Source organism: Sus scrofa, chromosome 4 (assembly GCF_000003025.6).
Source record: "Sus scrofa isolate TJ Tabasco breed Duroc chromosome 4, Sscrofa11.1, whole genome shotgun sequence".
Lineage (NCBI taxonomy): Eukaryota > Metazoa > Chordata > Mammalia > Artiodactyla > Suidae > Sus > Sus scrofa.
Window position 1 is genome coordinate 1036736 of NC_010446.5, and position 13407 is coordinate 1050142.

The 13407-nt window shown below is 65.3% G+C and overlaps 1 protein-coding gene across 3 annotated transcripts in view; it reads left to right on the plus strand.

Moving 5' to 3' along the window:
* ZC3H3 (zinc finger CCCH-type containing 3) overlaps nt 1-13407 on the plus strand; it is a 74207-nt gene that overhangs the window by 26809 nt on the left and 33991 nt on the right. For all 3 annotated transcript variants that reach the window (XM_021090418.1, XM_021090417.1, XM_021090416.1), the window contains exon 4: nt 1482-1635. In XM_021090418.1, the coding sequence (XP_020946077.1) occupies nt 1482-1635 (154 nt within the window). The remainder of the gene's footprint in view (nt 1-1481; nt 1636-13407) is intronic.

Below are 13407 nucleotides of genomic sequence, written 5' to 3' on the forward strand. Positions count from 1 at the left end.
CCAGGTGCGTGGGGCTGCCCAGAGCGAAGGGCACGCTCGCTCCACCCCCTCGGCGAGCCCAGGCTCTGCGCAGCGCCCTGTGCTTCTGCCCGCTTCCCTCCTCCTCGACGCCCCCTGAGCTGCTGCCCTTGGCGGGGTGCTCTTGCCGTGTTGGCCTGGCCTTCTTGGCCCCCCAGGTGGGCAGCTGCTGTGGGAGCTCCAGCGCTCCCCGGGCCGCCTCTGGCTTGGGGGCTCTTGGGAGGGCTCAGCCAGGTCCTGGCCTCCTCATAGGGGTGGATGGGAGCCTTGTGAGAGGCTGCGGTGCCGTGGGGACGCGTTTGGGACACCCGAGGAGGGGGCTTTTCCAGCTTCTGGACACGAAAGCACAGTGCCAGTTCCCGTGGCCGGGCAGGTGTGGCCGCCCCTGTGGGCGGGCTTGTCCTGTGCTCCCGGCAGGCCCCTCCCACCCCAGCCAGGCTGGCGAGCCGGGAGAGGTGGCATCTGGGCCAAGGAGCTGATTGCCGACCGGCAGAGGACCTGGCGGGGGCTGGTGGTCCCTGGCGTTCAGGGCTCTGGAAGGTGGTCTTTAGTGAGTGTTGCTGTCGCTGTTTGTGGAGCGGTGACTGCGCCTTGTGGGGTCTGCAGGTGCGAGATGGTGCGTCCTTGGACGCGCGGAGCCCTGGTCTGCGCCGTCGGACAGTCGGGTGACGGGCCGTGGCCGTGGCTGGGACTGGGCAGTCGGGAGTATGGGGACCTGCGGGTCTGGTGCCCCCATCCCTGCCCGACTCCCTCTCCTGGGCCGTCCCAGACCTCAGGCCGCTTCAGCCAGGCTCAGCTAGCTCCTGCCCAGGTCGAGGGCCCGTCCTTGCGCCGAAGCTCTGATGTCACCTTGCCTGACAGACCGTCCCTCTTCCCTGCCCCGCCCCCAGGGCCCCTTTCCCAGCAGAGCCCTGGGCTCTGTGCGGGGAGGTTGGATGGAGCCCGTGCAGGAGCTGCCTTGAGGAGCCCGGGTCCAAGCCGCCTGGCCCACAGGGCTGGGCCGGGTCGGTCGCAAGAGGCGGCAGCGCCTGTGATCCTGCCCAGCTTTAGCCTTAATTATCTGGATGGTTAGAGCTGTGTGTTATGAAAGCCGGCAATTAGATGCATTCCTCGAAGCGACGGAAAGATTGCTGGCTGTCGAGTGGAAGGGAACTCAGGCAAAAACTGATCCCTGTTAATTGCGTGAAACATTCAGCAAGTAGAAAACCGAGGTGTCAGCCTGCAAAACCTCGTGAAGACAGGTGACTGAGGACGTACGCCTGAGTGGACACGAGGAGAGGGAGGCCAGCGCGCCGTGCCCTGACACCCCCTCTCCCGGAGGCCAGGCTGGCCCCTGTGGCTCTGGCTCTGGCCCTGGGCCGCCGAGCTCCCTGGGAATGGGCATGGGCAGCGGGGGGCCGGCCCTGGGGTGATGGGAACCCCCACCGCCCTCACTGAGCACCCGTGTCTGGGTTTCCCTGCAGCCTCCGGCCTGCACAGCCCGCGGCCCGCGCCTGCCAGCAAAGTCATCCAGACTCGCTACCGCATTGTCAAGGAGACCCCAGCGTCGCCTCTCAGCACCGCCCCCGGCCCCCCGGCCCTGCCCTCCTGGCGGGCACGACGGCTCTCCCTGTCCAGGTAGGAGGCCCGGGGCTGGTGGGGTTGGAAGCGCACAGCTGAGGCCTGAGGGCCGTGGCCGGCACTCGCCACCGGGCGTGCTTGGCCTACAGTTTGTCGATGGGGAGCAGGCTATTTCTTGTCTAGCAGTTTCTGCACCAGCTGTACGGCTGGCCGGGCTGACCACACACTCCCTGCCCTGTGGTCAGCAAGCTGCCAGCTGGCAGGGGTGGTCCAGGAGCAGCCGCCACGCAGGCCAGGAAGGCCACACCCGGACATCCCTCAGGGAGAACCTGGTGCGAGAGGCTGTGCCGGCTCGTGTCCTTTGTTCCTCGTCAAGGGCCGGAAGGGAGGCCGCGGCCCCTCCATGAGGCCGCGGCCGAGCGCCTGGCCTCGCTCCAGGCCACTTCCGGCCGAGGGCACCACCTTCCTTTGCGGGCGACCCGGGCCCGAAGCAGAAGGCTGCGGAAGCTGGCCCCGTCCTTCCACGAGGCAGGGGAGGGGCCGCAGCTTGGGAAGCCCTCCCCGTCCCCTGGCCCGCTGCGGGGGCCGGCCTTTGGGGAGCAGTGTGGGCACCCCTTGGCCTAGTGTGGGCTTACCCGCGGATGCTCCGGGCATTCCAGGCACGTGGCCTTGGGCCAGAGGCTGTGGGGCAGGGGGCTCTTGGGCCCTGAGGGGCCGGACCACAGAGCGGAGCAGCCGTAGTCTTGGGCCGGGGCCTTCCTGCCAGGCCCCCACGGCCCCTCCCCTCTGGCTGGCAGCTGCCGGCTCCAGGGCTGTGGGAGGGGAGGTGCTGGCCTCCCGGCCCTGGCAGTTGTGCCTGGTCAGCCTGCCCAGACGGCCCTCAGTGTCCATTGCCCTCCTCCGCACCCACTAGGCCACACAGAACTTGGCCCTGCTGCCGACTTTTCTGGAGGCAATAGCTGGAAGTATATTTTAAATTAATTTTACTGCACTTTTTGTAATATTTTTGTTTTAAATAGATTTATAAGCATCTTGGGGGCTATTTCTACAAATTTATGAAGATAATTTTCACTCTCTCGATAAGGTTAAATTTACACCTGCTATTTCCATATTAATTCACAGTGCTAAGTGGGTCTAATTTTCTTCCGTTCTCCTATCTGGTGAGCATGGCCTTTCCTAATGCAATTTCCCCCTCAGTAAATCACTGTGATCGGGAGTCATGATCGAGCTAAATTAACTTAAATTAATTTACTTAATAAGAGCCCCAGATCATCGTGAATGAGGTTCAGATTTATCGATTCTTTCTCCCGCCTCCCCCTCCTGCAGTCGGCGCTCCGCCCACAGTAGCAGCCCGGCCAGGCCCCTCGTCTCCCAGGAGGCCGGCTTGGGGCTGGGGTGGCTTGACAGGGAGGCACCAGCAGCCCTCTCCCTCCTCGCCTCTGAGCTCCACGGACGCCCCTGGTTTGGGTCCAGCTGGGCCAGTGCTCAGTGTGCCAGGCCTTGGTGGGGTCGCTGTGCAGAAGTGGGTGCCAGGCCCAGGGGGGCGAGGCCTCCCATGGAGGGAGGAGGCCGGGTGTGCCCTCGAGGCAGCCACCGCCTTGCCCTCGACTGGTCCAGCTGTCAGCAGCCGGGTGGGGCATGCACCTGTGCCTTGGTTGTGGTGACAAGGGGCAGGCGGGGGTGCTGCATGGCCAGGTGTCAGATGGCAGGACAGGCTGTCAGGAGAGGCCTGGACTGGTGGTGAGGCCGCCCAGCCCGGCTGCCAGCCCAGCGCGGCCACCACTTTCCTCGAGCTCCTGTTCCAGTGCAGGTGGGGCCCAGCGGCCGCCTTGGAGGGAAGAGCGTGACGTGGGTGTGGTGGGCGGGAGCAGGGAGGGCGCCTCCAGGACGGTGTGTGGGCACCAGGCTCAGTGGGGCCTCCCTCTGCCCTGACTGCCTCGCTGCCGGCCTGTCTGACCCATCCCCTGGCTCCCAGGGTGCACCCGGAGCCAGAGCCCTAGACCCCCCGGGCGGAGGGGGGCTGACCCCTGGGTGTGGTCTGCCCGGTGAGGGCTGAGCGGCCAGGAAGCCCTGGGAAATGTGGCTGCCGGTGGCCTGGGTGGCCCAAGGTCACCTGTGCCCTGGTGGGGCTGCCTCCTCATCAGAGTCGCCACCTGCCAGCTGCCAGCCCGCCATCAGCTGCACGCGTCAGGCTCGGCTTGTCGAGGCAGCGGAAGGGGGCTGTCTCCAGGGCTGGCGGCCAGTCCGACCCTGCCTCCCCTCCTCCTTCAGCTTCGTTGGACCTGGGGCCGCCTACGTGTGGTCGTGGTTGGCAGGCCTCAGGGAGGTTCTGGGGCCAGCTGGCTTTGGTCTCGCCGTGACTTCTGTCCTGCGCAGCTGCAGGTGCCTTGCTCCCTCTTGGGCTGGTGGCTGCTGCAGGGATGAGAGAGCAGGGCTGTACCACCAGGTGGCTGGGCTGCGCCCACAGACTGCGGGCTTTTCTTGGGTCTCCCGATCTGTACTCCCTACAGAGTGAGGACACCTCGGAGGGGTGGCGGGCAGGCCCTGGCAGTCCTGGGTCTCAGTGGGCAGTTAGGAGCCTTTAATGCGGGTAGGAGGTCTGGCCGGGGGCCCAGCAACTAAGAGCGCCAGTGTCAGCAGGAGAGGTTGGGTTGCCTCCCGCAGATGCTCACGCGAGTCACTGCAGAGGAGGAGCTGTGGGGGGCGGGTTGCTGCCATCCTGGGGGAGCCCGGGGGCCCTGGGGGGCAGGGGCTGGATTGGAGCCTGGGCTCAGTGCAGACCTGCCCATAAGGGCCATGGTTTTGGCAGGCCCCGCCCTCCCTGTGCCAAGGAGGACACACCCTCTCGTAGAGGGTGTTGCCCCGCTCAGCCGGCACCGTGAGGGACCCGGCATCAGAAAGACTTCAGAGGCAGCAGGGCCACTGCAACCCGTATCCCGAGAGCGATGGGACAGGGCCCTGCACAGGCTGGAGTTGGAGATGCCCTCCTCCACTCCGCCGCAGGCTCCCCCGTGTTGCGGCCCCTCGCTGTCCATGCTCTGGCACCCAGCTGGCAGCCTCAGCTACGACACGCGGCCTTGGAGTGGCGCAGAGTGCTGCTCCTCCCCAGGCCTGGCTGCTGGCCTCCGGGGACAGGCAGGGAGCTGCAGGGTCCTTGGCCGGTGCCTCTCCCGGAAGACCCTGTGCAGCGCTGTGGCCCGAGACACGTGGCTGTGTGGCCCCCACTGTTAGCGCTGTCCTGGGTGCCACGGGGGCACATTAGCCTCACATGGCGGCTTTGCCTTTTGTCTCCTGAGTTAGGGAGACACCTCCTCTTAGCCCAACATGTGGGAAGCTGAGGGGCCATGTGGTAGCCCCCATGCACCGCAGGGGCCTGGGGGCCCCCTCCTGCCACCGGCTCTGTCTGGCCTGGAGGTGGAGGAAGGTCTGGGGCTTGCTTGTTTGGCCAGGGGGAGTTCTGGAGCGTCTCTGTGAGGCCTCGACTCCAGAAATACCCAAGAGGAGCGAGCCGTGGGGAAGGGCGGTCAGCCCACCATGTTCTGGCGGCCAGCTGGCCAGTGCTCGTTGCTTTGGGCAGACGGAAGGCAGGAAGCCTCTGGGCAGCAGCTCCCAGACCCCGTGGGCACCGCTCGCCAGGCCTCTGGGGCCGTGTCTGACGTTCCTTCAAGAGCCGCGGGCTGGACGAGGTGCTGCTGCCCTGCTGGGCGTGTCGCGGAGTGGGACCCGGGTGGGGGGGCGGGTCTGGTGCCCTCCTGGGGAGGCCTCTCGCCCACCACGTCTCTGCCACCCTGGCCAGCAGACCTGGCTTGTGGCGATGGCCTGGTGGCTGTGCTCAGGACTGCACAGCACAGCTGCCCAGAGCCGTCCCTGGTCCCGAGCAGCAGAGGGGCCGCGAAGCACACCCCAGGGCCGAGGCTCAGACCAAGCAAGGGTTTATTTCTTTTGTTCCAAGATTTGTGGATTTGCCTGTGCCCTCTCGGCTTCCAGCAAGTTCATTAATCTGAACTGAAGCTGAAATGTGACTTATATCCCTAAACTGCCTGTCACTTTTTTTCTTTCCAAATTCATTTGACATGAAAGTGCGGAATAAACAGAAGCCGCTCTGCTTAAGCAGATGAGTCTGGAGGCCGCTCCATCCCGACTACAAATGGTGCTGTCACAGGGGCTGCCGCTCGCTGGGCTGCCTTCTTTTATTTTATTTTATTTCTGCGTCTGTGCGGTAAATCTTAAGTAATCTCCAGGCGGTTTGACGAGTTTTGGGCTGTGATTTTGAAGGCTCTGAAACGCTTCTGCCCAGGGATGGCTCGCCGTTAAAGAGGAATTCAGCACGAACGTGGCTCTGTGTGCCCCACCCCCAGCCCCGCGGCTCCTGCTCCAGCTCTGGTTCTTGGGTGCCGGGCGTCGGGCGCAGCGGGCTGCTCAGAGGACAGGCGTTGGCGGACGGCTGAGGTCTGGTGCTGGCAGGGCCCCCTCCTCCTCCAGGTTGCACATAGCCGCCTGCTTGCTGTGTCCTCACAGGCGGAGGGGTGCCCAGTGCCGGCAGAGCCCGCAGAAGGCTCCTCTGAGGGTGGGGCCGTGTCGGGAGGGCCTTCCGTGGGTCTGGGAAGAAGCCTGGAAAGTCTGCGCAGAGGGCAGAGGTCAGCCGCAGGCTGGTGGGGTTTTTTTCGCTTTTGAGGGCTGCGCCCGCGGTGCTTGGAGGTTCCCAGGCTAGGGGTCTAATTAGAGCTGTAGCCACCGGCCTACGCCACAGCCACAGCAACACCAGATCCGAGCCAAGTCTGCGACCTACACCACAGCTCACGGCAACGTGGGGTCCTTCACACACGGAGCGAGGCCAGGGACGGAACCCGTGTCCTCGTGGATGCTAGTCGGGTTCGTTTCCGCTGCGCCGTGATGGGAACTCCCCAGCTGGTGTTGAAGGTGGGCCGGGCCCTGGTGCTGGATCAAGCGGATGGGGGTGGGTGTGTGGCAATGGGGGCCTCTCGGTGGCCCTGGCAGCCCCCCTACCCAGGCTGCGACTGCTGTGCCTGCCCTGGACCTGGACTTGGCTCTTGTGGGCTGGGGTGCCTGCCTCCCGCCTTCCCTCTGATGTGGCGTCTGGGGGTGCCGCTTCCCCCTCCTCCCGCCCTGTGCTTTTGGCCGCCCCGCAGCAGCCCTGCCCGAGAGCGGCTTGTCCTGGCAGCCGAGGAGGGCGCCAGGTCAGGCCCTGCTTCGTCTGCCTGCGAAGGGGCTGACGGTGGAGGGCGGAACGGCAGCATTCTCTGCTGGTTTTGAACTGGCTCTCTCAGAGGCAGAAGTGTCCGTGTCAGGCCAGGGCAGTGGCTGCGGCCTCCGTGGGGACGCTGGTCTGGGTCCGGGGCGCCAGCCTCAGGCCCTGCCTGCTCCATGGGCAGCCGGGGCGGGGTCCTGGTGTCGCGCGCAAGACGCAGGCTTCTGCCCCGCGGTGGCTGTGCCGGGGGAGGGCTGAGCGTGGGCCAGGAGGAGGGGTCCCACTGCGCCTGCGCTCTGCCCCACGGCGCTGTCCTCTCTATTGATGGGCCTTCGACCTGGGCTGGAGCCGGGGTGGCCTGGGTCGGGCCCTTACCCAGGCGGGACCTGCGTGCTTTCCTTCTCTGGTTAGTTGTGCAGAGCAGGCCCGCGGTGCCCAGGCAGGCGGCTGCAGCAGCCTCGAGCCACCCCTGGCCTGCAAAGGAGCCCGTCCACTCCTGGCTTTTTGCTTGTCCACTCACTCCCCTAGAGCGTGTGGAGGGCCCACCCTAGGTCAGGCCCTTGCCTGCCTGGAAGTGGGGCACAGACTGTTGCTGGGCAGCGTGCCAGGGTGCAGCAGGCCTGGCTGCGGTGAGTGGGAGGCGGCCAGGCCCAGAGGGTCTCCCCTGGCAGAGGAGACGACACAACCACACGGGGGAGACTGGGAGATGCCCACGCAAGAGGCAGTGCAGGTTCAAGTGCAAAGGCTTGGCCAGGCCCAGGCTCCAGTGCTGACCCAAGCGGTGGGCACTCCAGTCCAGCTCTGCTCTGGGGGCGCCCAGCACCGCCTCTGTCTCTGCCCAGCCTGCTGCCTGCCTGAGATCTGCGCTGTGGCTTGTGACCTGAGGGGCCTCGGGCTGCCCCCCTGCTGCTGCTGACTGCCCTTCAGCCCAGGCTGGGAGCCAGGGGCTGGCATGGAGGCGGCGGGGCAGCCCGGTAAGCCAGTGCTGGCCGTTATGCCCGTTGCCATGAGTATTCCTTCATTTGTAAGCCTGTGGGCTCCAGTCTTGTGTTATCCTCTAGCTGTAATCCGTTTTCATTGAGATTCGTTCTGACCTGGCCTGCGGAGGTCCCCTTGGGCTGCCCAGGTCCTTTCCATGTGGACGGCAGGGCCTCGGGCTCACATGGGGCCTCCCCTCTCCCCCGGAGGGCAGCAGCTCCTGGCTGCTCGCAGCCCCGCAGCCAGGGGTCCTGTGGACAGTGCCAAGGGGGTGGGAGCATGCAGGGGTCCGTGCACGCCGTGTTCTGGACGGAGACCTGCCGGCCCCGCTGCTGCCCCAGCGCCAGGGCCACTGCCTCTGAGCCCCTGGGGCTCAGCATGCATGTAAAGCTGCGTCCGGTGAGGCGCGTCGCCTGAGCAGACAGTTGAGTTTGGACCGAGGCAGACTCTCTGTAAGAGCCCCGCTGCCGTCCAGGGGCGTCCCCCCTCGGCCCGCCCGGCAGGACCCCCGCCCCCGGGGCCTCTCCCGGCCCACAGCCCTGCTCTCCACCGACGTCTGGGCCATGGCGAGCCCGGGCCTCCTTCCCTCTCACCCGATTCTTTGTAAGACCCGTGTCCCCTTTCTCTGGGGAACGTTCGGGCTGGGGGTGGGGTGGGGCGGGGGGGTTGCACGTCCCCTTCCTGGAGCCGCGTCCCCTTCTGTCTTAGTTCCCATGCTCTCCGGCCTGGTGGCTTCTCATCTCAAGGTTCAGTTGCGTTGCCCTGATTGCCGGCGGTGGTTCTTCACGAGATCATTGAGGGCCGTTCCTTGGCCTTCTGGTCAGAGCTGCTGTGTCCTCGCCCAGTTTTATTGCTGCTCTGGAGCTGCGGGGGTGGACCACTTGTTCAAGCCCCTGTGCACTCGCCACCTGGGCCTCAGCTTGAACGTGGGCCTCGTTTGCTGCCTGGGAGCCTGGTGATGGGTGCCCGGGGCTCTCGGCCCTCTGGGGGCTGGTGCCCCGTGGCAGAGGTGCTGCCAGCCTCAGCCACATTCAGAGTGTGAGATCAGGCACCGCCTGCTCGGCTCTCATCTGCCCTGCTCTCTGCCAGCACTGCTTTTTCAGCCCTCAGGGAACCCTGCAGGCAGGGGTGGTCCTGGGCCCTGGGGTCCTGGACAGGAGGCCTGGCTTTTCTCAGCCTCTCAGGGCCCTCGGGGCCCACAGGGTCCCTGGGCTGGACCCTGTCCTCGCCCTCACCAGCCCAGGTCACAGTGGCCAGAGAGCACTTTCCTGCACCCACAGGGACCGCTGAGAGCATCCTCAGGGTGGAATTTGAAGAAACAGGTAAGAAATCAGAGCAGGAAGTTTGGCCTGAGGGTGATGGGGACCCTGGGGCCCAGAGCTCTGGGCTGAGGCTTTGCAGAGGTTGCGGTGGGGCCTCCTGCTGGGAGGACTTGGTGGGCGCCAGCCGGGGGTGGGGGGTGCGTGGGGTGACCCCGCCCCTGCCCCCGCCTGCTCCCCGCGTGATGCTGAAGCAGGTCTCCTCTGGCAGGTTTTTGAGAATGTGATTTTATGAGAACAGGCGGTTACAGCTCCCCAAGTGCTGTAAAAGTTAATGTGATGGCTCCCTGCGCCTGTGCTCATTTTTATAATTTTTTATTTTATGAAACAGGACAGAGAGCTTAGTGACTTATTACTATTCATTTCGTTTCAATGCAGTAAATATTGATTCAGTTGGGGGTTTTCAATTTAAACCACTCGGCGATTATATAAAATATTACTGGCCTCTGAAATTACGCTTACCGATCCCTTCGGCTGCTCGTTAAGGAAGGAGTGCGGTTGTAGGTCCCTTCGCCTTCATCATTCTAATAAATGGGCCGAGGTGAGTTTCTGCACGGGAGGTGCCGCGGAAGCTGCCGGCGGGGGCCTGACAGCAAGGATGCAACTCTTAATTTGGAAGTCGGTTCAAAGTGCGCCTTGGTTGTTTGTTTATTTCTCTGTGTGTTTGAGTCTAGCAGGCCTTTCAAGCTGTCGGCAGCCCCGAGCCTGAGAGCCTGTCCGTGCTTCCAGCGGGGTGTGGGGAGGGCCCTGGGCTCGGGCAGGGGTGTGGGGCCCCGATTCCTCGGCCCCGCGATGGCCTCCGGGAGGTGAGGGAGGAAACCAGCCTTGCCAGGGCAGGCACCGCTGGCCCCGTCCGCAGTGAGGCTGGGACACTGAGGAGCAATTACTGTTCCTCCGGAACCCGGGCCCGGAGGGTCCTTTCTTGGTGATGTTGGAGCCAGGCCTGGGGCGCAGGACCCTGAGCGGAGGGGCCGAGGTGGGCCCTGCTGCTTCCTTTGTCGTCTTCCGAGCCCACCGCCAGACGCCCACCCTGCTGGGTCCATGTTGAGGCCCTCCCAGGGCTCCTCTGGCTGCAGGCGCCGTGCGCCAGGCCAGCCAGGCCCGCTCCCTCCCTGTGTGGGCAGCTCTGGGAGGGACCCGCGGATGACAGAGCACAGCGGCCAGCACAGCAGAGGCCCGCGGAGCAGAGGCTCGGCACTAAAGGTCTGGAGCCCTGAGGGCAGGCTCCGCTCGGCTCAGCCACCCCAGGGCCGCCTGGCCCCTGTGCGCCCCGGCAGCGGCAGCCTGAGTCGTCCTCCCAGCCGCCGCCTGTTGGGCCCTCTCTGCACTGGGGGGGTCGGAGGCCCTGGGAGGCGTTGACCTGGGGGCCGCACGGGGGTCTGGCTTGGGGTGGGGCCAGGGGCCTCACTTGCTACCCCCCGATGGTCCGAGCCCCTGGCAGTGTCTGTGCCGCTGCCTCCTTCCTGGCCGTGCGCGCCGCCCGCGTGGGGCCTGGGTTCCATCTGTGGCTGGTGTGGGAGCGGAGGGCGCTGGCCCATCTCAGGCCAGGAGCTGCCGTCACAAAGGACTGGTCACTCCCTCTCTGCCCGGCGCCAGTGGGCCCTGGGTGCGCCCTGGTGACTGTCACCCCCTGCTGGGCGGGGGCTGCCTCCCAGGGCCCAGGCCAAGCGCGGGGTGGGGGCGGCTCACAGCGGCCCTCGGAGAGCCCCCACCCTCTCCTCACCGCCCTGGGCTCTGCCACGAGTCCCTTCTGGGACCGACTCTGTTGCCGGCCAGTGCCCCAGCCCTCTGGTCCCCCACGGAGGTGTGTGAGTCTCTGGCTGGCTTTCTTCGTTCTCAACCCCACTCTTCTGTCACTGCCTCCAGACGGCGGCGGCTCCTCTGCCCTCTGCCCGCTTCCTCCCGGACGTGTGCGCCCTTCCCTCTGTCCTGGTCCCGCTGCCTGGAGTCTCAGGCTTGGGCCGGGGCCCACTGAGGCAGGAGGCGTGGAGGGTGGGCGTGCTGGGCGCAGGGCCTCAGGCAGGCTGGGTGGGGCCGACTGCACCGCTCTTGTTCTGGAGTGTCTCCCGTTCCTGGCCCTGCTGGCAGCGGCCCTGCAGCCCAGGCTGGCCTCCTGCCTCCCCCTTGCTGGCCAGCCCCAGGTCAGTGTCCCCGCGGGCTGCCCTTGGTCCCTGCTGCATAGGGACCCCTCTCGGGGCCAAGCTGGCTCGCTTACTGTGACGCACTGCGCCTTGATTCCTTGCTCATGAGACAGGCACCACCGCTGCTCTTCGGGAGCTGGCTCAGGCCCATGGTGGAAGAGGGCCAGGCCGGTGGGCGCCCTGCCCAGGCCTGGCCCCCTGTGGGCAAGCCCCAACGGGATAGCACCCTGCAGGCCCGTGCAGTGCTGCCGCTTCCACTGCCGCTGCCACAACAGAACCCCGTGTGTGGCCTCGGCGGGGTCTCCCCAGGGGCCTTGGTACAGCACGGCAGCTCTGGAGGAGGTCGGGCAGGCCAGGTTGGGTGCTTCAGAATAGGCCTTGAGCACGTCCCTTGCGTCTGCTGAAGGGCAGCTTTGCTCTGAGGCAGCAGGACTGCTGGAAGGAAGCTGGAATGCCCTGTGGGGCCCTGTGGACCTGTGGACATTGCACCATGGGCCCCGTGCCTCTGGGTGGCCTGGGCCTGAGGAGCAGGGGCAGCTGAAAATACTACCGTGACAGGAAAAAATAAAATGTCCTTGTCACCCAGCCGATCCTGGGTCCCCCCACAATCAAACACCGTTTTAAATACGGCTTTTACCTTGGTTTTGGAGGCGGTGGTAAAGCATAATCAATACCTTCAGGCTGATCTCACCCCAAAACACGATTCTCACTCAGGGCTGGACCGGGCCTCTGCAGGTGGGGGGCGGGAGGCGCTGTTCGGGGGTCTGGGCAGCACAGGAGAATGGGTTCCCTGGGTTGGATGTGGGCCTGGGGGCTCACAGCGCTGAGGACCAGATGGCTCCCACGAGCGAGTGCTGGCTTGGGCCCCCGGGGACCTCAGGGAGCCTGGCCACCGCCTCTTCGAGGCCCCGCCTTTGGCATCTGCCCTGCCCCTTGTCACCCTCAGGTCCCCTGGGCCGGAGACTCCCAGGGCACCCAAGGAGGTGCTGGGCCCTGGGGGTGGGCATGTCCTCCCCTGCCGGGGCTCTGGCTGCCACCCCACCCCACCCCCACCCCGTGCTGCTGTGTGCGGCCTCAGAGGTGGGGCCTCAGTCAGCCCCCTTCACCCCTTCAGGGCTCCCACCACGAGCAGGCACCGTTCTTAGGCGGCCAGAGGGTCTCTTCAGCAGCCTGGTGTGCAGACTCAGGCAGTTCAGGAGTCGTGGGCTGTCTCCTTTTTAGCCTTTGTCCCAGGTGGGAGGGGCTGCCGTTGCAGAGACCTCTGTGTGTTGGGGACAGGCCCAGGGACTGCTTCCCTTCCCCCGGGGCAGTCCCCGTGGCCAGGAGGGACCCTGACCCCAGCTCCTGCTGAACCTGGCTCTGGCCGCTGCTCTCTCAGCTCCTGGAGCCGGAGCAGCAGGCTGCAGAGCCCGTCTGTTTGCTGACTTTCCTCCAAGTCAGCAAGGTTCTGGGGCGGCCCCGCCCACTCCCCAGAGTCCGGAGCCCCGGTTTAATTTGCGGTTAGATGTCTGTTAAGATTGCGTCCACTTCCCAAGTCAGCACTTAATTGGCAAGGCGCTTGATTTAACAGCGTGGGAGCCTCCACCGGAAAAATGGCTTGAATAAATCACTGCCTGACGCCAGAAAATAGATATAATCTCAGCATTAACTACATTAATAGTAGCAGGAGCCGAATTAAGAAAGCCATAAAGCATAGGCGGGGGAGCATAAATTACGGCCCGGCTCTGTCCCCTTGTTGCAGGGGCTTCTCTAGGGGCGGGGCGGGGGCACCGCCACAGAGGGCCGCCCAGCCCTGCCCTCCTGCCTGGCTGGTGGGCCTGTCGGGTGGGGCTTGCCTGTGGGCGCGGCCTGGGCACCTGCCCCGCCCCGCCCTCCTTGGGGCTGGGTCCCGGCCGAGCCCTTTCCACCCCCACCCCCACTGCCGCCACCTCCTCCCACCCACAGATGGCCTTTGCCCAGCGGGGTCCAGTGCAGGCTTCCTTTGACCTCCTCGCCGAGGCCGAGCCATCCAGGACAGACCCTGGTGGTTCTGCCTTTGAGAAGCCGGGCAGGTAGTGCCTCCTGCCGCTCTGGTTTGCATCCCCTGCCTTTTTCTCAGGGCTAGCACCACTAACAGAAACTCTCCGACAGTTTGCCAGAGGAGAATGTCACCCACTTCTTTGTTGTTGTGGTTTTGGTTTTG